The sequence below is a fragment of the Pelodiscus sinensis genome, chromosome 14, assembly GCF_052426305.1.
Source record: "Pelodiscus sinensis isolate ZL-2025 chromosome 14, ASM5242630v1, whole genome shotgun sequence".
In the NCBI taxonomy this organism is placed as follows: domain Eukaryota; kingdom Metazoa; phylum Chordata; order Testudines; family Trionychidae; genus Pelodiscus; species Pelodiscus sinensis.
The window spans coordinates 9,471,656-9,493,715 of NC_143065.1; the positions used below are offsets into that span (position 1 = coordinate 9,471,656).

A 22,060-nucleotide genomic window follows, 5' to 3' on the forward strand; every position below is an offset into this window, starting at 1 on the left:
ACACCGTATATCATCTCCTCCTGCATCTCTCTAACCCTCTGTACTACTCCATCACGAGCTCTAACCGGTGGTTGGGCGCACACAGTGTACTGTCTGGGAGCTGTCCCTTGCACGACCGGCTCTGCTTTCTAGCACATGCTGAATCGACACGGTTGTGCGTAACACTGCTGTATGTCTGTGTGTCTTGTGAACATATGCAGCGGTTCTCTCTGCCTTCTGAACTGCAGAGACCCGTGCTTTGGAAGCAACAGCGTTTGGCTGCTGTTTCAGAACCGCCTTGCCTTTGTCTCAGTGCTGGTTTAGAACAGCAGGATTGATGGACTGCTGAAGTAATGCAGTTCCCAGCAGCTTATTAGCATTTCGATGTTAATAGCTTAGCTCTTACAGTGCCTGACAGGCTGTTACATGTGATAAAGCAACTCAACAATACAGCTGTACGGATGGGAGCTGCTTTCAGTACAAACGCGTGAGTCCATGAATGTGGGTGTACAGTTGTTTGCCTTAAGATTTCAATACGGTAGGAAGGACTGCTGAGCAGTCTCCCTTTGGACGGGGGTGATTATTTTAATGAGAAAAGCAAATGAGTTTATCGCACGTGCACAATGGCTGCTAATTGCCAACGGGCAGTTTTTAGTAAAAGCTTTGGGTGTGCCTGTTCATAAGCCAGTGGCTGCCAAATCCATGAAAGCAATACAGATTGGGACACCGATAACGCGAACGCTTTTGGACTCAGCTGCTGCTGTTAGGACTTGCTGACCTGTTTGAAGTCCTGGCACGGTGAAACCTGCGGAGGTCCCATGGTCAAAATCGATTTTGTGGAGCCTGCTTGTAGCTAAAGATACATTACGTGATGTACCTAAGCAAAAGCGAATAGGTTAATCTTATAGACCACACACATTTCCCACCCCCCTGCGCTCCGGCCAGTAAATTTTTTAGCAGGCTGGCCAGCAGCCTGGCTCACGCCGAGTCTGGAACCTACCCCTGCTCTGGCTCTGCATGTAAAATGTATTAGGATACAGGCAGGCAGCTCAGACACCACCCTCACCCCCCCTCTAGGCAGGGGCTGCTGCCACCAGGAACTACTGCCTCTATATCAGAGGCAGCAGTGCAGGATGACAGGCAGCCAGTCCACAAGGGGAGCTGTTTTTTAAACTGGCTCCTCATATGGACCAGCTCCCGCCTGATACCCCTTGTGGACCAGCTCCTGCCTGGTACCCCGCACTGCTGCCTCCGATACAGAGGTAGCAGTGGAGAGTGGCAGAGGGTTCCTCGGGAATGGGGCTGAAACACGTTGCCTACCGGTCCCGTTTCTGAGGCCTATAGAATAGCCAAGTAACCAATGAGAATTGATGAGATGCATCAGCTATTCAGTTCACCGATATTTACCATCCCTAGTCTGCACACACAGTCTTCAGTCCGGCGTGGTCTTGCAGGTATAAATGTTTAATCTGGTTGCTGAAGATCAAGTAGACTTTGGTGAGAATCGGGTGCTCCACAGTGAGGCCAGCTACTCTATGGCTGCATGGATTTGCTCGTTAGCAGCTTATCAAACTGTGTGACAAGTACAAGTGTCAAGCACAGCTTGTCTTTGAGGGTTCGTGGTGCTCATTTTTACTTTTAAAGGTGGAGCACTTACAACCTCTTGTCGCTTGTCTCGCGGAGAGCTTGGCTAGAGAATCTGTTTTAAAGGCACTTTTGAGACATTTATCCTTTTGCAGCGATTAGTTTAGATACTTTGTGAGGTGGGGAGTGAAATCCTTTTGCCCCGAGGCATTGGAGGTGGCATTGAAAAGGAGACAAGACTGAGAACTCTCGCGTTACATCTTTCCTAATAAAGCAGTGACGTGAGTTTGGAAGTAAAACATCAAACTTCAGAATAACTCCGGAGTTTGTCACCCGTTGTCCAGCTCGTAAGCCAAACAAGCCATGGAGTTGGGGCTAGGACTTGAACAGAGATCTGTGAAATAAGGACCCTTGTCATAAGTCACCGCTAATCAGTGGGAAATTCATCTTAGGAAAATCCATCCATCCAGCATGATGGAACAAAGCACCAACTCTGTCAGTCAGATATTTGTGCAGCTGAATCTACTTGCTTCATCTAAACTCAGCCCATGTTGTTCCAGAGGAAATAATTTCTTCCTGTCCCCTGCCAGACCCAGGGCACATCTACACAGCAGGGCAAATGTTGAATTAAGCTACGCAACTTCAGCTACATCAGATGCATAGCTGAAGTCGAAGGAGCTTAATTCAGCTTTTAGCACTGTCTACGCAGCAGGAAGTTGAAAGATGAACACTCTTCCTTCGACTTCCCTTACTCCTTGTGAAATGAGGGTCACGGAGTCAAAGTAAGAAGTCCTCCAACTTGACAACGTTTCAAAATAACGGCTTGCTGTGTAGACACGCACTGTCGTGATTCCGAAATAATGCTGCTGTGTAAACGTACCCCCCAACCCCTGCCACCTGCACCATACAGAGTGCTCTACAGCTCAACAAACCAGCCCTGTTCTAAAGCAGGAGGAAAGCATGCTCCAGCCCTGAGCTGCCTGGCTGAGATCACTTTGCTGCCAGCCCCTCTTTGGGAGGGTTGTCCAGCTTGAGTGTATTTGCCAGTTGCAGTACGGCAGGGGGTGAGACAGTCTCAAGTCCCAAGGTTTGGACCAACACCCTGCAGCCCAAAAATAGTGGAGGGTTCAAGTAGCTGTTGGCGTTTTTAATAGAAGACAATCCCAAAGCTGTGGACCAGAGGAAGAGGCGGATCGTAAGGTGGTGACTGCCATCTCAGTGGTGCCAAGAAAAGAATAATTGAAATTAGCCTTACTTCATAGCTTAGTGATGACTGCTTGTCAGTTTCACCCTTCACACTGTATCCACACACACGAAAGGTGGCTGGTTTGTGTCTCCACACTTGTAACATCCAGTGTTTGCTTCACTGCCTTTGGCCATCACTCACAAAGCGCCTTCCGTAGGGCTGGCTGTTTGTGTCTGATGCCTGTTGACGTTGCTCACGTAAACACCCATGCTAGGAAAGGGTTCACAAGCAAGGCAGCTGAGCTCTGTTCAGATTGCTGGAAGTCTTGTGCGGTGCAATCCCCAAGCTTACAGTAATAAGCACGTTGTCCTTGCGGGCTCCTACAGTGCATTACCGAGAAGGTTACATCAGCTTTGGTCATCACATCAGCTTTGGTCATCACATCAGCACCACGTTCTTCCCCTGACTAATCTAATTCCGTGTCCCGCCCTTGATGTAAAAACAGTACACTGATTCTTTCATCAGCTGTGTGGGAAACTGCCCTATAGCCCCCTCTGGGGGCATGTCTGCGTAGCAAAGACAAACTTCTGGCTGGCTTTGCTGGCCGACTCAGGCTGTGGGGCTGTTTCGCTGCTGGGGAGAATTCCGAACGTGGGCTGCAGCCGGGTTTCCAGGACCCTGCGAGGTGCAACGCTCCCAGAGTTAGGTCTGCATAGCAATGAACCAGCCCCACATCCTGTTACCGGTGAGCCCCAGTTGGCTGAAATAAGCCAGCCGTAGGTTTTCCTTTGCCGTGTGGACATATCCTGTGTGCACAAGCGTAGGGTTGATCTGATGTGCAGTGTCGGATGTGAGGGCAGTAATAGGCTAGCTCTGAGGCGGAAGAAGGGATTTCTTTCCTTTTTGCTGCTTACAGTTGCAACCAATAGGGATGTAAGAGTGTAACGGGTTAACTAATAAGTATCATCTTATCGATCCAGGTTAAACTCTTCTGCCCTGCCAGCCCTGCTTCTGGGGGACAGGGGCCTCTCCTGCTGCCCGCTCTGCAGTGTAAGGCTTATATTGCAGAGCCCACAGTGCAGCCTGCTCCCTGGGAGCAGGGCTGGGAACCGGTGTGCACTGGGAGTGGGGCTGGGAGCCTGCTGGTTTGTAATGCAGAGCCCACAGTGCAAGACAGTCGGCTCTCTGCTCGGAGCAGGGCCAGTGCCCCAGGAGTGGAGCTGGCAGAGCCTGCAGTGCAGGGTGGCTGCCAGCTCCTCGGGAGCAGGGCTGGCAGCCAGTGTGCACCGGGAGCTGGCTGCACTGCAGGCTTTGCAATATAAGCCTTATCCTGCAGGGCCTGCTGCACTTTCAAACCCTTTTTTTACATCCCTAGTAACCTAAGCTTTCCGTGTCTACTCCTGCACACTCAGGCCATGTGAACCAGGGCTTCCTTTTGCAACGTGCAATAGCAGAAAGCTCCAACACACAGACGCACACTTCTGAGAACTTCCCCTGGAAAGTCTTGTTTTGATGCGCATCAGAGCGAAGTCGTTTCTGTGGACAAGGATAAGCGATCACAAAATTGGATTGCAATCACTCAAGAGTCAAACGACAGTCATCAAGATGAATATTTTAACAGTGTTATTTTTAAATGGAGAGATTTGTGCAAACTGTACCTACTTGAATGAACAGCGTGTTTTCCGGCGCCTGTCATTTCAATACAAGACTAACTTTTTCTCTATTTTAGGGCATTTAAAATATGTCTTTAATGCAACATGAACTGATTAATCAAAATACTGGAAGGAGAGAGTATCTTATTTTGAGCTTCAGTGCTGCACAGCTGACCTTTGTTGGAGAAAATCCATAAGCTTCAGCTTGAAGGGGAAAAGTTTTATTTAAACAAATATTTCATGTTGGCAGTGTCCTGCATGGGCTGCTATCTGCTGGCTGAAAGGGATAGAACACTTTCAATAGCTAGAAAACAACATACTGTACCTAAAAGAAATAAAATAGACTCTTAAACAGTGACAGTTTTTTCATTACGTGGTACATGTTGTTTCCCTGGAATCTACATTTTATGTAAGTTTGGTTAAAACCTTTTCTCAATATAAATTATCCATAGGCACAATTGGAAAATGGCTCCAATGAAAGAAATGCATGAAACATAAGCCAGCGGGTTCAGCTGATCAAGATGTTTTACTTTTAAAAAACAGTTGTCTAGACCAGAAGTGCCTTAGAGAGCTTCCTCACACCCCTCTTGCTGGAAAAGGTGACGCTCCTGTGAGCAAGAGCCAACAATGTCTTTTGATTGTGTCCTACAATCTGCTTTTGCAGCCTAACTTGCACCTCGCATGAGGTTTGCGCCAATGGTGACGTTTTCAGGAAGTTGGTCACAACCAGGAATCCGGTGGTTCAGAACACACTGATTCTAGCAGAACCGTTTCAGAACAATCTCACCTTTTTAACACGTCCCAAAATGTTTCACCCAATGAACTGCCAGGCTGGTGTGCTGAGAGAGATGGCTGCCGTTTTCTTTCAGTAGTTGCATTGATCAGGTCATTGAATCTCATCGGTGTTTGGAGAAACCGACCCTTGTCAACTAATCCTCTTGTTTAATATGGCTAAATTGCTTCTCCGGGAATATCAGGCATGCCAAATGAACAAAGATCTGCTCAAAATCACAACTTTCATCAGGCTTTTTTCTTTTAGGAGAGAAGAAATAAACTATCAAAATATTATAATCAAGTCATTGCCTCCTATAGGCTGGGCAGGAAAAAAGATGTAGTATTTATTTCTAATTTTTAATTATTTTTGCTTGGACACCACAGTGTTGGGGCCATGAAAGTACAGAGATTGGAATTAAATGATCAACCTCAGCTGGCTGATTTTGTACAACTTTTTACAACCTTAACTGTTGCCCTTTCAGATCAAATTTGAGATTACATTATGAAAATAGCCTCTCTATTATAACACGCTAGGCAGGTAATGAAAAAAACCATCTCTGCAATATTGTTTTCTCCTGAATGAGAGTGTCAAAGTAAGGCAACATTTAAAATCAAATAGACGTAACCTGGAAAAGCATACATTTTCAAAGCTTTGCATGCAAAATTGTTCCTGGCGTGCCCGTTGAATTTAATGAGCTCTGCCATTAAAATGTATTCACACTTTCAAAATGTACCCGCAGCATTTGAAGCTGTTGAGAAAACTATGAATCCTGCTGTTAGTGATTGAACACAGCATATGTAATTTCGTTACATTTCCGCCTCCAAATGAATGTCTTCATTTGAGCATATAAGTGTCCAAGCACTGTGGATCAACCAATATTGTTTTAGTCTTCTGCAGAGTGAATTCACAGCAAAACTTAAATGCCGAGGAGGGTGTTTTAATTACCCTGGTATTTTCGCCATTCTTGACAGTTTCAATGTTAGCTGGGAGCATCTTTTGCAACACCCCTCTTCTAAAATAAAGAGTTGGACTGTTCAATCAGTGCAGTGTTCCAGCTGGCTGGATGTTCTTGGTTGCTTTGTAACGTGAACAACATGTGGGTTTGGGTGAAGTGGCTGAAAATCTCCAAGGCTGGATGTAATGTAAGGGAGGTTCCTTTGGCAAGGATGAGTTTTGTTAAGTCTGTGTGAAAATAGGGAGTTAAATACCGTGCAGAAGCCAGCATGTTGTGTTGCACTTGAAATCTTCTGCCTTTCTAGGAGACAACAAGGGTTCTTGTTTCCTGTGTAAGTGGATCAGACCTATCCAGTTAGGTTTCACCCCGTTGTTAACTTTTTGACCTGCACGCAGCAATCAGGACCCGTTTTAATGATAGCACGTCCCGTTTCCGATTGTTTTGTATCACGGACGAAATGTCCAGTTGTTCTAGGGAGTCCGTGTCGCTTGCAATGCCAAGCAGTCGCTTGATTGTCAAGTATTTTTACTTGTAATTGTTACAGACGTTGCAGCGTTTCACATCAAGCGAAGGCCAAGCAAAGCTTCATAAAACGATGTCTCAGGGTGAGATTGGGAAGCTGGCAACTGTTCAGAAGAACCTGCCCACGGATGGAAGGTATGAAAGCGCACCTGGTGTGGGGAGGGCGCTGAAACGACGGGAGAATGAGTCTGTCCCCATGTCGTGTTTGACTCGGTCTGGCGGTGGGGCAGCTGGCTCAGCCCCTGGCCTGGCGCTCTTTCTAACAATTGTTTGGACGGTTACACCCCAGGATTGCGATCATTGTTAGACGAAAAAGTTGTATTTCCTGTTACAAAAGACTACTACAGCCGAGAACCCTTATGGAGCAGGCCACTGGCTGTTTCCCGGTATTTCCTCTGACCGCTCATGCCACAGAAGCGTGTGTGCTTGGAAGAGTAGCCCTGAAAGCAGAGCCACGAGAATCTGAACAAATCTCAGGCCTGGGTAGGACTCTCGCTGGGTGAGAATCACCGCGTTGTCACTCCAGGAGATGGGAGGGCGCACAGGGTGCGACCCACGGCTCAGTCGCTCTGTAGCGTTCTTTCCAAGCTCCCGTGTCCCCCTGAAGGGGAACGCGTGCGGAAGGTGAGCTCGGTGTCCGATGGGGCGTTCAGCTGCGTAGACCAGGGTTCCCTCTGCGATTGTCCATCCCTGGGCAGAGTGAGAGTTGTCTTGTGCACCAACAATGAGGTCACATGCGCTTGCCTCTGTGACACCCACCAGGGACGTTGTTCCCCACAAGACACTCCCAAGTAGCCCCCCCCATGGGGAGAAGGTGAGACGCCTCCCCCCCACACCCCCACCGGGAGCGCTGTCTGCAGGGCAGGTGCTGCTGAGAGTCCCGGCCTGGAGCAGAGGGAAGCTGCTGCCAGCACCCAGGGATGGCAGGGAGTGAGGTGCTGGGGGTGGGGCGGCAACACGAGGGGCTCAGGGAGGACAGAGGGCTGGGAGCAGGGGGCTCTGAGGGGCAGAAGAGGGGAGGGGGAAAGAGAGGTGCAGGGAGGACAGAGGGTGGGGACAGGGGGCTCTGAGGGGCAGAAGTGGGGGGGGGGAGAGAGGTGTGGGGGGCCCAGGAGCAGCTGCACCACAGCCCAGCTCTAGTTTGGGCAGTTGCCACGCAGCCAGCCCGGAGAGCAGTCAGGATGCGACCATGCAGCCCGGAACACAGCCCCAGCCCTGGGGAAAGGCTGGAGCTGGCCCCAGCCTCCGGAGCAGGACCCCCCCCCCCCACATGGCCCCGACTGCCAGAGAAGCCCTGGCCCCAGGCCCCCTGAGCGGGCCCCAAGCCCCCATGGCTGGCCCTAGCTCCCTGAGCAGGTCCTGGCTCACTCCACCACGTGGCAGGCCCGGCACACACCCATCCCGCATGCCCTGCCCTCCCCCTCCGCTACCCCAGCCCCCCTCCTCCGCAACGGCCCCCCCACCACGCTGCCTCCGCTGGCCCCAGCCGGGAACCGCTGCCGGCCGCCCCACTCCCCTTCCAGCGGGTGAGTGCTGCTGTGCGGCTCCACAAAGCAGAGGGGTGGGCGGAGAATTCCTTGTGCGCGGCCGCGCAGGCGCACACCTGAGTGGGAACTCCGATGCAGCCCAGCTGTGGTCAGCCCACAGCCCATGGCCCACGTGCAGCCCCGCAGGGTTCCATGTGCATCCTGCGCAGCCCCCCGCCTCCTCCCCCTGCACCTCTCATGCTGCTCTTACCAGCTCCTCCCTCCCAGCACTTCCCAAGTCCTATGGCACTGCTGATCCGTGCCCTGTCCCACCTCCCCCTCCCTCCCTCCCAGAGCTCGAGTGCTGGTTGTGGGGTTCAGGCTCTGGGGATGGGGCGGGGCACGAATCAGCCGATTCACAGCACTCCAGAAATGCTGGGGGGGGAGGGGAAGGAGAAGGGACAGGGCGCGTTTGGGGAAACAGCGGGGAAGAGGCCAGGGGGCGGGGCAGGTCCAGCGGCCCGGCACGTGTGTGGTGCATGCTGATTGCGCACATTGTGAGAGCCCTGCACAACCTCTGCTGCGCTGCGCTCCTTTTGCCAGCAATGTAACGCGCCCCGGGGGACGGCTTTGTGTTGAGAGGGGCATGCTGGTCACGGGCAACGTGTTCGTCGTCTTCTCGAGGTCGTGGCTAGCGCACATGCCCACGTTCAGTCTCGTGGCCCACAGAGAGAGGGCCGCTCACTAGCCGTGGGTGCCCATGGCTGATGTAGACTCAGCTACATAAATGATCTTTGAGAAGCAGTGGCAGATAGAATTGGGAAGTGCCTTTCGGTGCCGACTGTGGGGTTGGAATCCAAGACACGGCGTTCCTGGGCCAGCTGCAGCCTGGATTACAGAGTCTTTCTGAGTGGGCCATATGGAGAAAAGGAGACACAGGCCCGCTCCATCCAGACTAGACAGCTGCCAGGCTGAATACCTCCTGCTTTTCTTCCTTGCCAGATTTCCCAACAACAAGATAGACCCATGTTCCACAATGCAGTTGTGCAGGTTTTGTGGCTGTTGGGAGGGAGGGATGGGATGGGAATCCGCTAGATTGGAGGGGTGGGGAATGGAAATCTCCTGAATTAAAGCCATTTCTCTTCTCTTGCCCTGTGCAGGCCCCCGAGAGCCAAGATGAGGTTCTGGGCGAAAGGGAAACAGGGAGAGAAGAAGACACCCCGAGAGAAGCTGACCACCCAGTCGGAGCTGCTAGAGATGTATGCAGAGCAGGAGGAGCCTGGCATAGAGATGCTCCCTGGCCTCCAGCTTGGGGAAGGTAAATGGAAGGAGGGAACGGGGCAGTTTTGCCACGCGACTTGCAGGTGTTCTGCGAGTTGTACTCGCCGGAGTCGCCCGCAGACCCGGGCCAGAGCCGCTGTGGAACGGAACAGGAAGAGTTAAGCAGCGGTGCAGCACTGTGCAGTCAGGATAACTGGCAGGAAATGCCTCCAGGCTCTTACAATCGAGCAACGACTTTACAGCTCCCCTGTGGACGGTTTCTGGCGGGGCTGGACAAAATCTCACAGACACGTCTCCTGGTAGGCGCGGTGTTAGTGCCAGCCCGAGAGCGGGGCCCGTGTTCACTGCAGTCAGAGTACCTCAGGGAGGCGGTCAGAGAGCGCAGTGAGGGAAGGGCAGAAAGCAGGAAACCCATCGATTTCTTTAAAAATAAATAAATAAATAACCAGGCTAAGGGGTCAGGCTGTGTCGTCGTGCCACACAAGAAATGCTGGTTTGGAAACGTGTGCGGCAGCAATTGAAGGGATTTGAAGTGTAAATGGGGTTTTGTGTTAAGAGAAACGTAGCATCCGAGAGCGGAGCGTTTGGACCAGCGGCTGTGGAAAGAGCTCCCCTAGCGTACTTGATGTCTCGCTCACCGCTCAGCCTCCCGTCCATTGCGTCTGAGCCCAAAAGCTGCATTCCGGCTCTGAGTCTTAGCTGAGGTGCTGGGGTCTCTGCCGAAAATGCTTCTGAAAAACGTATTCTCGTCTCTTGAAAAGTCTCCATCTCCTGCTGCGCGCAGTGGGAGGCAGCAGAACTAGGATACAGGGCTGGCTGGTTGTTCTCCCTTGTGTGGGGCTGCTGTCTTCATCCGCTCCAGGAATGCCTGTCTAAAAATACTTGGAGATGGGATCGTGAGCTTTCGTGGGCACAGCTCACTTCTTCAGATGACCAGAGTCGTCTGTGCCCATGAAAGCTCATGATACCATCTACATGTTTTGTTCGTCCAGAAAGTGCTACCAGACCATTGGTTGTTTTTTTCTGTAACAGACTAACTCGGCTACCCCCTGAAGCTCCTAAAAATACTTGGCACGTACCGTTATTACAGTGCAGTACAGCCATCCAATAACTGATTTTCCCTGAACCACTTTGAGGTAGGCAGCTGTTCTCCCCATAGAAGAGAGGCGAAAACAAGCAGAGAGGCTAGGTTGGTTCCACTCTAAGGATTGTCTGCACAGCAGCGTTATTTCGGAATAGCCAACGTTATTCCGAAATAACAAGTAGTGCATCTACACAGCAAGCCATTATTTTGAACTAATGTCGAGCTGGAGGACTTCTTACTCTGACTCCTGAACCCTCATCTCACGAGAAGTAAGTAGACCACGCCAAAAGCCGAATAACGCTATTTCGTCTTCAGCTACATAATTGACATAGCTGAAGTTGCGTAGCTTAATTTGAGTTTTGCCCTGCTGTGTAGACAAGCGACATACAAATGCAACCCTTTCTTACTCTGCTCCTTGTGAATGTTCAGAGTCATAGCTGTTAACTTGAATGACCAGTTTTTTCCATCTTGTCACCCGACCTTGACCCTCCTCACGTCAAAAAAGATATTTTGGCCTTAGAAAAGGTTCAGAAAAGGGCAACTAAAATGATTAGGGGTTTGGAACGGGTCCCATATGAAGAGAGGCTAAAGCAACTGGGACTTTTCAGTTTAGAAAAGAGGAGACTGAGGGGGGATATGATAGAGGTCTATAAAATCATGAGTGGTGTGGAGAGGACGGATAAAGAAAAGTTATTCATTAGTTCCCATATAGAAGAACTAGAGGACACCAAATGAAATTAATGGGTAGCAGGTTTAAAACTAATAAAAGAAAGTTCTTCTTCACACAGCGTGTAGTCAACCTGTGGAACTCCTTGCCAGAGGAGGTTGTGAAGGCTAGGACTATAGCAGAGTTTAAAGAGAAGCTAGATAATTTCATGGAGGTTAGGTCCATAAAAGGCTATTAGCCGGGGGTAGGAATGGTGTCCCTGGCCTCTGTTTGTCAGAGGCTGGAGAGGGATGGCAGGAGACAAATCGCTTGATCATTGTCTTCGGTCCACCCTCTCTGGGGCACTTGGCGCTGGCCACTGTCAGCAGACAGGATACTGGGCTAGATGGACCTTTGGTCTGACCCAGTACGGCCGTTCTTATGTTCTTCTCCATACAGCTTGGAGAGAGTGAACTGGCTTCCCTTCGGGTCTGCGTTTTATCAGCAGAATTGTTCCCTTGGTGATGGCAATAAAAGAGCGAATCCAGGTTGATTTTTCGGCCTTGGGTGGAGCTTGCAGTATTGGCATTTGGGGGATTCCTCCTTATTGTGTGTGCTCTGTGCACGCTGGAGTAGCCGTTTGCGAGAGACCATGAATATTGCAGTGTTTTACGTTTGAATAATGAAGTGATAAACTAACACCACGCTGGTGCTTCTGGGCGCTCGCAAGCCCAACTGCATCTGCATGTCTCTGTGCTAACTGTGACCTTAGATTTGGGACCACAGCACCTGACCCCCCCACGGAGCCCCGAGCTGTCCGGCATCCACAGACGGGAATTCAAGGAGAACAAGGAACCGTCTCCCAAAGTGAAGCGCAAGCGCAGCGTGAAGATTAGCAGCTTGGCCCTGGAGCCCGCGCAGTGGCAGAGCGACTCGCTGCAGATCATAACCAGCGCGAGCGACTTGAAAAGCATGGACGAGTTTCTCCTGAAAAAGGTACGTGTGCGCCATAGCCATGGCAGAGAACAAAAGGGAGAAACGCGGCTGCCTCGGACAGTCCGTAATCAGGGTCACCTCCTAAAGGAGCAGTAGCAGCAACACTTATACCACTACTGATAGGACAGTTGTACATCCAAAGCTACAGTCGGGTCTACAGCCATTCCAAGGGATTTTCCGGTTACCGCAGTTTATCCCGAACCCATATGCTGGCCATTTTTTAATACGGGGGAGGGAGATAGAAAACACTCCTCTGTGGTCCCAAAGGAAAACAGCTGATCAGTCAATTGGCTGTTTTCCTGCCGCACCATCAGAATAACCTGAGCCGGTCTTAGGGACGGGCTGTGACCCAACCTCCCGAATCCTCCTCCCTGGTTACTCCCCGAACTTTTTTGTTTGTTTTGCTCGACAAATTTTCCTCTGTGTTTTTTGTTCAGTATTTTTTTTAAACAATCTGGCAACCCTACAGGAGAGCCCAGGGCTGCCGTTGAGTTAGGACCGGCTCTGAGAACAACATGCCAGGCCTTCAGGGAGTCAGGGAAGTCCTGGCTAGCTGGCTGGCAAGGAAATAATGGCTGGAGCAGAAGGCAAAGTGTATTCCTGTATCCTGTGCGTATCGAGCCATGCCTTCTGCAGGCAAGAGGGCAGATTTTCCTCAGTGATGGGGTTGGGGTGTAACGTGGGATGTGGTTCTATGCTCCCCAGATGAATGATCTGGAGAATGAGGACAGCAAGAAGGACACGCTGGTGGACGTGGTGTTTAAGAAAGCATTAAAAGAATTCCGGCAAAATATCTTCAGCTTCTACTCCTCCGCGCTAGCGGTAAGTAAAGGAGCTGCCGGGCCAGGACACCTTTCGAGGGGTAGCACCAGAAGAATGAAGGAAAGGTGTCCTGGCTTCCCACTCCAGCATCTTCAGTGCACCTTAACATGGATGGAGAGACTCAAGGGCGGGCAGAAACCTGTGCGGCTCCTGCCAGGAGCTGTGTGCTGCGTCTGGGTGCCTTGAAAGCCAGACGCTTCTACCGTCTGCTCAAAAGCTCTTGATTCTGTAAAGCGGGTGGAACCACTCCCTGAGAAACCCTGCTTCCAGCAGCACGTAACCCCTCTCTCAGTAGCGTAGATGCCGTTCTAACCTCTGGGGTCTCGTGCTGCTCCAAACCTCATCCCACGCGTATTTACCCGCCTGGAAGGCCCAGGAGTGCCTGCCGGGCCAGAACGGCTCTCTGGGAGCTCTGGGAATTGGTCCTAGACAAGCCCTTTTCCTGATCCTTGTTTCTCCATCAGATGGATGACGGGAAGAGCATCCGGTATAAAGACCTGCATGCCCTGTTCGAGCAGATTCTGGAGAAGACCATGAGGCAGGAGCAGAGGGACTGGAGCGAATCGCCCGTCAAAGTCTGGGTCAACACCTTTAAAGTGTTTCTGGATGAATATATGACAGAGTACAAGCCTCTGGAATACACGGGTGCAAAGGTATGGAGAGGTCCAGCCCACCGGCTTCTCTGCTCGTTGACAGGATGCTGTGTCGATTCACACACCGCCTCTCTGGGCTGATGCTATAGACCAGGCCTGGGCAAGACACCCACAAAGGTCACCCTGTCTTTTAGCCTGGCTTTGGCAAGGACACAAGTGTTTTAGCTTTGGCTGCTTGCTCAGCCATAGAGAACATAAAAACGGCCAGTCTGGGTCAGACCAAAAGTCCATCTAGCCCAGTGACCTGTCTGCCAATGGCAGCCGATGCCAGATGACCCAGAGGGAGTGAATAGAACAGGGAACCGTCACATCATCCCTCTCCTGTCACATGTTTCCAGCCTCTGACAGAGGCCAGGAACACCATCTTACCCATCCTGCTAACAGCCACTGATGGACCTAATGTCCATGAATGTATCTAGTTCTTCCTTGAGCCCTGTTAAAGTCCTGGTCCTCACAACCTTCCACAGGTTGACAGTGTGTTGTGTGAAGACAAACTTCCTTTTATTTGTTTTAAACCTGCTACCTATTAATTCCATTTGGTGACCCCTAGTTCTTATATTGTGGGAAACAAGTAAATAATTTGTCCTCATTCACTTTTTCCACGCCAGTCATGATTTTATAGACTTTTCTCATATCCCCCCCTTAGCCTCCTTGTTCTAAGCTGGAAAGTCCCAGTCTTTTTAATCTCCCTTCATTTGGGACCTGTTGTAAACCCCTCATCATTTTTGTTTTCCTTTTCTGAACCTTTTCCAATGCCAAAATATTTTTGGGGGGATGAGGCGACCACATCTGTATACAGGATTCCAGCTGGGGGCATCCCATGGTTTTATATCGAGGCAGGAAGATAGTCTCGGTCTTATTCTCTATCCATTTTGCAACGACTCCTGACGTTCTCTTTGCTTTTTGGACGCAAAATCCAAGGTTGCTGCTGTGAGACTTGAGCCACCCACCACCTCTACAGCCCTCCCAGGCTGGCTGGCCGGCCGGCTGGCACCCTGTGGTGGACGGGGCTGGATCGGCAGCACTGGGCCTGGCCCCTGTTACACCTTTTGTCTCTAGCCAGGAGACAGGCGTGATGCCGAGAGGTGTGAGCAACACAGTGGTGACTCCCGTGCCCGGTGCTACCGTGGAGGCTTGTTAACTCCCGGTGAGGCTGTTGTGTTGCACCCAGAGCAGCAGTGGGGGGGTTCAGACAATGATTTAATGAACAGACAAATTCCACAAGTCAACGCTTTATAACTGTCAACACAGGTCAGTGTCTCATGGAGGAGTGTGCGGTGTAAATCTCCTTAACTCCTGCCACGTTTTCACACAACATTTTTCCTACCTCACCTCTTTGTGAAGGTCGGTGCTTGTCTGTGGAAATATTTTGCCATGGATATCCATGTTTACCGCTGCTGATCAGTAAAAACCAAATCCGTTCAGGCTGAATTATCCCCTTTGGGGTGGGGCTGGCAGTTGGTCTCAAATGAAAGTGTGTGTGTGCTTTGCGCCTCCCGTTGTTCGGCTGGCAGCTTCCGAAAAATGGGACAGTTCTTCTCAGTGGGGCTGCGGGGGCAGTAGAGGGTCATGTGCACTTTCGGGTGGATTTTAAATTATTTCCATCGTCTAAGGGTGGGGAAAGGCAGAGGAACATTGTATAGAGATTACCAGACCACCGCAAGAGCCTTCCGTTTCTGGGTTCTACCTCTGTCCGTCCCCCAGCGACCCAGAGGAGCAACTGCAGGGGATGGAGCTGGGTGGCATGGGTCCCCCGGTTGCAGATCAGGGTGGCAACCAGCAGATGGGCACAGAGCTGCCGGACCCTGCCATAGGGCGCACCCCAGTCTTGCATCCATGCTACTATTCCTCGCTCCCTGCTCCTTCCTCTTGCATTAAAAGCATTCCTGGCTCCGAGGCCAGGCTGGTGCGGGGTCTCACCAGTTGTTGTTCTGGAGAAGCACCAGTCTCTGTTCTCTGACTCTCAAGCTGCAGTTCATCCACAGCCCTCAGCGATCCCACAATCGGTGGCCGCTGGCCAGGACACGGGCTTGCCAGGGCAAGTTTTCACAGCCGGGGGCTCCATGCTGAAGCCGGGCAAGTGCAGGGATGCAGTTAGGGTGGGATTTTCAAAATCACCCATCTGGCTTTTGAAAATGGCATTTTGGCTCCTAAGTCTGCAAGTCCTGGCGGGCCTTGGCGGAACGGAGGGCGTGTCCAGGGACCTGGACTGTCCAGACTTGTGCAGGCCCAGATTGACATGAACAAGGCGAGCTTTGGAGGGGGATGCCTGGACCTGGAATTACAGGGGCTGTTGCATGTCAGGATTGACATGCTCTGCAGCCCCTCGCTTTCTGCCAGGTTATTTTATCCAAGGTGGCTGGGGATGAAGAGTGAGAAGAGGCGGAAGGAAAATCTGAGAGAAGTCAGCAGACTTGAACTTGACCGTCTACTGTCTGATTGAATTATTCTCTTTTAAATACACCATAGGTGCCAAAAACAGAGAGGAAGAAAAGAAGAAAAAAAGAAGCAGATGTGGTAAGCTGAGATCTCTTTGCTTTCCAGTTGAAGAATTAAAGTCTGCGTGGTCGGACTTGGAAGCGAGCCAGGAATCACTTACTGCGACCAAATCTCAACGGAGGAGAGATTGAACAGTGTGTTAGGAAACTACCAAACTGGCCTTGCTTTGCTTTTACCTGTCTGGCTCCTTTTGGGCTTTGCTTGGTATTTCAGCCTAATTCCAGTTTCATTGACAGGTAGCACTGACAACATCGTTCATAATACTTTAACAGATAATGGGAGGTATCAGTCTGTAGTGTGCAGTAGTGGCGAGTATTTGCCTCGGTGTCCCTAGTGTAAAATTCAGAGAGGTGCATTCCATTCTCGTGACATCAGATCAGAGAAATACGATTCTGTTGCGTTTCAAGATGGAGCCGCCTGCTGGAGAAGGAACACAACTGCAGCCTAGTGACTCAGCGCCCAGTGTAAGACGTGGGTAAATAGGAGTGCGCTGTGTCCCTGCTGCAGATGTTCAGATGGGCAGCCGGTTGGGTGGGAGCTTGAATACCGATTTAGGGTCCAGATGCTAACGTTTGAGAATCGGGCTGGCTGAAGTGAAAAGAGCGAGGAACGAGGAGATCTTCCTCTGTCGGTATTCTGGCAACACGTAAATCGCTGGAGTTGGTTTCTCCAGCCTGGCGTGTCACCAGCCCTCAAAGGAGATATTGTGCTGTGACTTCTGCCGTTCAGTAGGCCCGTTTGGCAGGCCTGGCTTGCTGGTTGAAAGAGCTACAAATAAATTGCTTCAGAAAAGAGAATGCAGCCGATACACTGACTCAGCTAGACAGACCCCTCTGGTTTGCGGGAGGGGCTCGTATTCATTCCTAAGAAAGTCTCGGCTGCCCAGTGGCTGCAAGTCCTGGCAGTTGGTTCACCCATTCGGCCGTGGCTCCCCCCCAGCTTGTGTCACTGTGTTTTCACCCCTCTCTCTTGTCCTAGGTGGAAGAGCATAACGGACACATCTTTAAGGCAACCCAGTACAGCATCCCCACATACTGCGAGTACTGCTCCTCCTTGATCTGGATAATGGACAGGGCTTCTGTTTGTAAATGTAAGCCGGGCCCGTTGGGCATTTCCTCCTTGTCTGTTCTCCTGGGGAGCCCCAATTTACTTCCCTCTCCCCTCCCAGGACATCCTGAGGCCACGTGACCAAGCGGCCCATCTAGGGTGCTCCCCAAATCGGCCACAAAGGGAGTGCAGAAGGGAGACACCAGCTGTGTGGGGGGGCCCTCACACAGCCCTGCAAATGCACCGCTGGCTCTTGAAGCTGGGCATGGAGCATTTAATTAGATCTTTATCAAGACAGTGAACGATGATCAGAGAAAAATACTGAGCTGCAGCTGCGGAGTCCGGCTGGGGCGGGGGGGGCATTGACCTGTTCAGTCTGCAGAATTTCTGATGCCCAGATGTGCCCGGCCCCAGTGAATCCAGTTGAGAGTGTTGAAATGTGAGGGAATGGGGCCTTTGGGGTGCATTCGAGAAGTTCGGAGAGCTGGGCTTTCTGTCCGTTGTTTTTCTGACGTCTCTGAAAATGGAGAGGAAGGGCGGAAGTACTGTTCCTGGAGTACTTGAGTAAAGAGTTGGAGGCAGCAAGAGCTGAAATCAGATGTCATTTCCAACCCCGGCAAGCAGATCAGATCAAACAGTCGAGAGAAGCATCTCACTTGTGGAATATCTCCTGGCCTGATCGGCCGCCCCTGTGAATTGTGCCAAAAAAAGTTGAACTGTCGTATCTTTTAAAAACACATTTTCATTTGGTTTTACTTGGATTTTCAAGTGTTAGGGCTGTGAAGCAAATCATGTATTTCCGGCCCCAAGTAGTAGCAAATGTGCATCGCAGACACCTGGCTGTAAAAATCAGGTCCAGGATGCCACGCGGAAAGCTGTAAAATGTGCACAACGCCGATCTCGGCACGTTGGCGGATTCACTTGTGTGGTGGCTTTTCTAGCGTGTTTTGAATCCTCCGCCCGGTAAGGGATTCGCTCGCCGTGCTGGGAGCCTTTGTGCTGTGCAGCAGCCGCTCAATTCTGAGACACAAGGAGCCTGCCCACAAATGTACGGTCTCACCCTGGCTCTCAGCAGCCTAATTGCACTTTGCAGGGTGACACCAGCGGCCCATGAGTCCAAAACATGTCCTTCCCGCATGCTTAATTTCCCCATAGTTTGAGTGTTCCCCGGGGGTCATCAATCCCAAAGGAGTAACCCGTCCGCTGCCCCGTTAACAGCCCCGTTTGCCCCCACACTCTGCGCAGCTTGCACATCAGAGACTTGGTTGGGAGAAAAATAAACAAAAAGCCTGTTAACTAGACAAGCCTCTCACTGAAAGGCACAATAGGAAGGGGAAAGCAAACGCGTACACGTGTACATTGCCAATAGATACATGTTGCATGGAAAAGGGACAAAGCTGCAACCTCAGGCTGTACCTTTCCATGTCAGGTACCAGCCCTTTTCAGATCAGAAGTGCCTGTTGCTTTAAAACCGTTTTGCAGCTTGGGAGGAGGGACCCAGGGTTTGTGCACGCTTGAGACCATCCCCCACAAACACCTTCCACTGGCAGAGGGTCTGCTGTTTGGGCTTATTGCGGCTGTTCAGAGTAGGGAAAACCCCGTCCGTTCCTGGCTCCCGAAGAATGGGCTTCTCCTTTCGCTTTCAAGTTGTTGCCATTTGCTTTCATGGTTCCCCATTGGTTTTCCCTCGGCTGGACGATGTCTAAGTCAAAATACAGCCCCTGTGCCGGAGCCAGCCTGCTGCAGGACCCTGGGGCAAACTCTCTGTCTGCCACAGTCCCACGCACTGCTCAAAGCAGCTGGCTGCACCCTTGCAACACCCTCCTGCACCCCAGCTCCAGGCCACAGCCCCCTCCTGCACCCCTCCCCCCCCGCTCCAGGTCACAGCCCCTTCCTGCACCCACCCCATGTCACAGCCTCCTCCTGCACCCACCCACCCCTGCTCCAGGCCACAGCCCCCTCCTACATCCCTCCCCCCCCGCTCCAGGTCACAGCCCCCTCCTGCACCCACCCCAGGTCACAGCCCCCTCCTACACCCACCGCAGGTCACAGACCCTTCCTGCATCCAAGTCACACACTTCTCCAGTGCCCAAACTTCCTCCCAGAACCCACACCTGCTCCTTGTACCCTAGTCCCCTTCCCAGAGCCCCCTTCTGCACCCTCCCCCGTCCCAGAGCCACACCTCCCCCATTAGTCCCGTAGAGAAGTGCACCCGGGGCCACTTACCAAGCTCTTGCCATGGGCTCCCCATCAAAAGTTATTGCCCGCCCCGATCTCGGTGCTGGAAGCCAGTCTCTCGGCCTGGGGAAGTGGCCTGCTCTGCCTCATTGCTGCCCTGCCCTGTTGGGAGGTGATGCTGGCGTAGCAGCGCAGTTACCGTTGTGAGTAGACACACCCCTGTCCCCACACCCTGCGCACAGTGCTCCGCGGGGCTGACGTGCTGCGCCCTTGCAGTGGAGTGGCAGTGAGCAGTCGCTTGGTTGAACTGGCTCTTTGGGGGAGAAAGCTGGTTAAACCGTCCTGTGTCCCGCTGGCTTGTCTGGACTCTGATCTCCCTAAGGTGCCGGAGCGGCTGTAGCATGCTAAGTCCCATGTTCTCTCGTTGTTACAGTGTGTAAGTACGCCTGCCACAAGAAGTGCTGTCTTAAAACCACAACCAAGTGCTCCAAAAAGGTAAGACTTGCTCAGTCCTTTCACACATTCACCATCCGCTCCGCGCCTGTGACCGCAGCTTGAATGAGTGACGTTAGGGAGGGGTGGAGAGCAGCGATGGTACGAGCTGGAAACTCACTGTGTGCCCGGGGTGCAGAGCTGAATGCTTTGCTGTGCCACCCATCTGCTCCCAGGCCTTAAGTATTCTCGCCGGCAGGGGGAGCCTGCCTCATTTTACAGCACTGAAGGGATTTCAGAGCTGAGACACGAGTCGATGAAATGTACAGCCCGTGCCACGGTGCAGACAGTGCCAGGCGCCTGGTCAAGGCGAAGGGTTTCTAGTGTCATTTGTATTCCCTGCCTTGGGTCAGTGGCTTTGCTTCTAGTTACATTTGTATAGCGATTACCTTGTGTTAGCCTACAAATCCAGCCAGCGAAATCCCCATCGTGCCCCCTTACCAAACCCAGCTGGCTCTCCTAGCCCTTCCTGACCAGACAGGCTGTGCAGAACAGGCTACTAGAGATGCCGATGAACCAAGAAACCGTTCTCTTTTCCTTTTCCCCTGTGTTGATTGCACTCAGCTGGCAGGGCTGGTGGAAAGGTACAGGGCGTCGAGCATGTGCAAAGGGTTATGAGTTTCCAAGTCTCGGGGGGCAGCGCAGTTCAGCGTTGCCCTGGGTGTACGCTGGGGTCCTGCTGGGTCAGGTGTGGAACAGCCGGAGAGCGCGTTTACTTGGCGTCATTTGTCAGAGGGCTGAGTCTGAGTGTAGCCGAGGGAGCTGGATCCGGGGTGGCGTCCAGAGAGCAGCCGGGCCGCCCGGGCAGGGATGACGCTTCTCTCTGGTGGTCCAAAAAGAGAGTTGCTTTACGTCGGGGCGGGAGGGGGGGAGCTTGTTTGCATCGGGGGCTACTGGCCCACAGAAAAACCAGTCGGGGGCCACGCACAAGTGAGAAGCAACCCCCCCCATTGATGTGGCCCTGACTGAGAAGGAGGAAGACACTCCCCACATTCCCCACACGCCCCAGAGCTTAGGCAGGGCCCGGGCTAGTAGACTGTGTGTGCTCCAGCCCTGCAGCGGGGAAACCCCTGAGCCTCTGGGCCGGATCCAGCCCCTGGGCCTGAGGCTCCCCACTGCTGCTATACGTGGTTAAGCATCTTGCATCCCTGTGGGCTCAGACCTGAAGCAGCGTGCACTGTGCTAATATGCAGAACTGCTGTCTCAGCCACGTGCCTGTCCCCTCCCTTATGCCCCGGAAACCAGCTTCTCTTCATGCTCTTGGCTGGCACGTGGCCAGAAAGGTAGCAAAGAGGCAATGCCCGAATTCAGTGCAAGGAAACGCTGCTACAGTAAAATCCCGACTCGGTGTAAAGTCCTTTCCCGGACGCTAGTGAAGCGACATTAAAGGACTAGCCAAGTTCACCTTTGACAGTCTCGCTTGCTCAGGCCCAGCAAGAATGTGGAGTCTGAAAAAGCAATGCCAGGCCAGCGTGCTGATGAGAAATGGCTGATCATTGGCACGTGTTAATTTGTGCGCTGGATGGATTCAGGCTGCTCGGGGTTGAATTTTCACAGCGCTTCACCTGAGGGGACTGGTCCCATCCTCAGGGAGGTGTTTGGAAAAGGTGCCCTTTACCCAAAAGGTACCAGCCGATTTCTTAGTTGCTTTTTACCTGTCTGCCGAGCTTGGTTTCTTCTCGTTTAGGCTGAGGGTGGAACTAGTAGAGCCTTGAGCTTGTCCGGCCATGTGTTTGCTTTGCTGGTTGTAGCCATCGACACTAATCGACAATGCCAGCGTTGGCAGGTCTTTGTGTCTTCGAACACGGGGACAGCAAGAGGCAGAGTGTGTGTTGTAGCGCTTGATGTTTGCCCAGGGACCAGCCCAGTCCTGGCACTAAGAGATGATGGCACGACAGCTTGTGCATTTTACACAAGCCATCACAGCCAGGTGCCGTCCCCATCTCTTCCCGGGAGGTTCTTACAGGGAGGTCTCTCCAGACGTTCCCCTCTTGCTGTTTCCCTTTGTGCCTGGTGACAGTGAATGAGAAGAAGCAGACGCGGAAGGTGGTTCTGGTCACAGGGCTACCCGAAGCCTCACGCCTGTTTCTCATTGGTAGTTCAGGCGGGATCCCTACCTCTGCTGTGTTGAACATGTGTCCAGATGTTCAAACCCCCCAGTGCATTCTCGTGTGAAAAGTTTCTCTCCATCTTTCGACTTGATCCACCCAGGGTCTCTCGTTCAGGCCGGATGTGATCGCATT

The 22,060-nt window shown here is 52.0% G+C and overlaps 1 protein-coding gene across 11 annotated transcripts in view; it reads left to right on the forward strand.

The window, feature by feature from the left end:
* MYO9A (myosin IXA) overlaps nt 1-22,060 on the forward strand; it is a 309,520-nt gene that overhangs the window by 269,427 nt on the left and 18,033 nt on the right. For all 11 annotated transcript variants that reach the window (XM_075897519.2, XM_075897517.2, XM_089781943.1 and 8 more), the window contains 8 exons: nt 6,676-6,788; nt 9,280-9,437; nt 11,903-12,126; nt 12,832-12,948; nt 13,413-13,601; nt 16,071-16,118; nt 17,079-17,190; nt 19,759-19,820. In XM_075897519.2, coding sequence (XP_075753634.2) covers nt 6,676-6,788; nt 9,280-9,437; nt 11,903-12,126; nt 12,832-12,948; nt 13,413-13,601; nt 16,071-16,118; nt 17,079-17,190; nt 19,759-19,820 — 1,023 coding nt within the window. The remainder of the gene's footprint in view (nt 1-6,675; nt 6,789-9,279; nt 9,438-11,902; nt 12,127-12,831; nt 12,949-13,412; nt 13,602-16,070; nt 16,119-17,078; nt 17,191-19,758; nt 19,821-22,060) is intronic.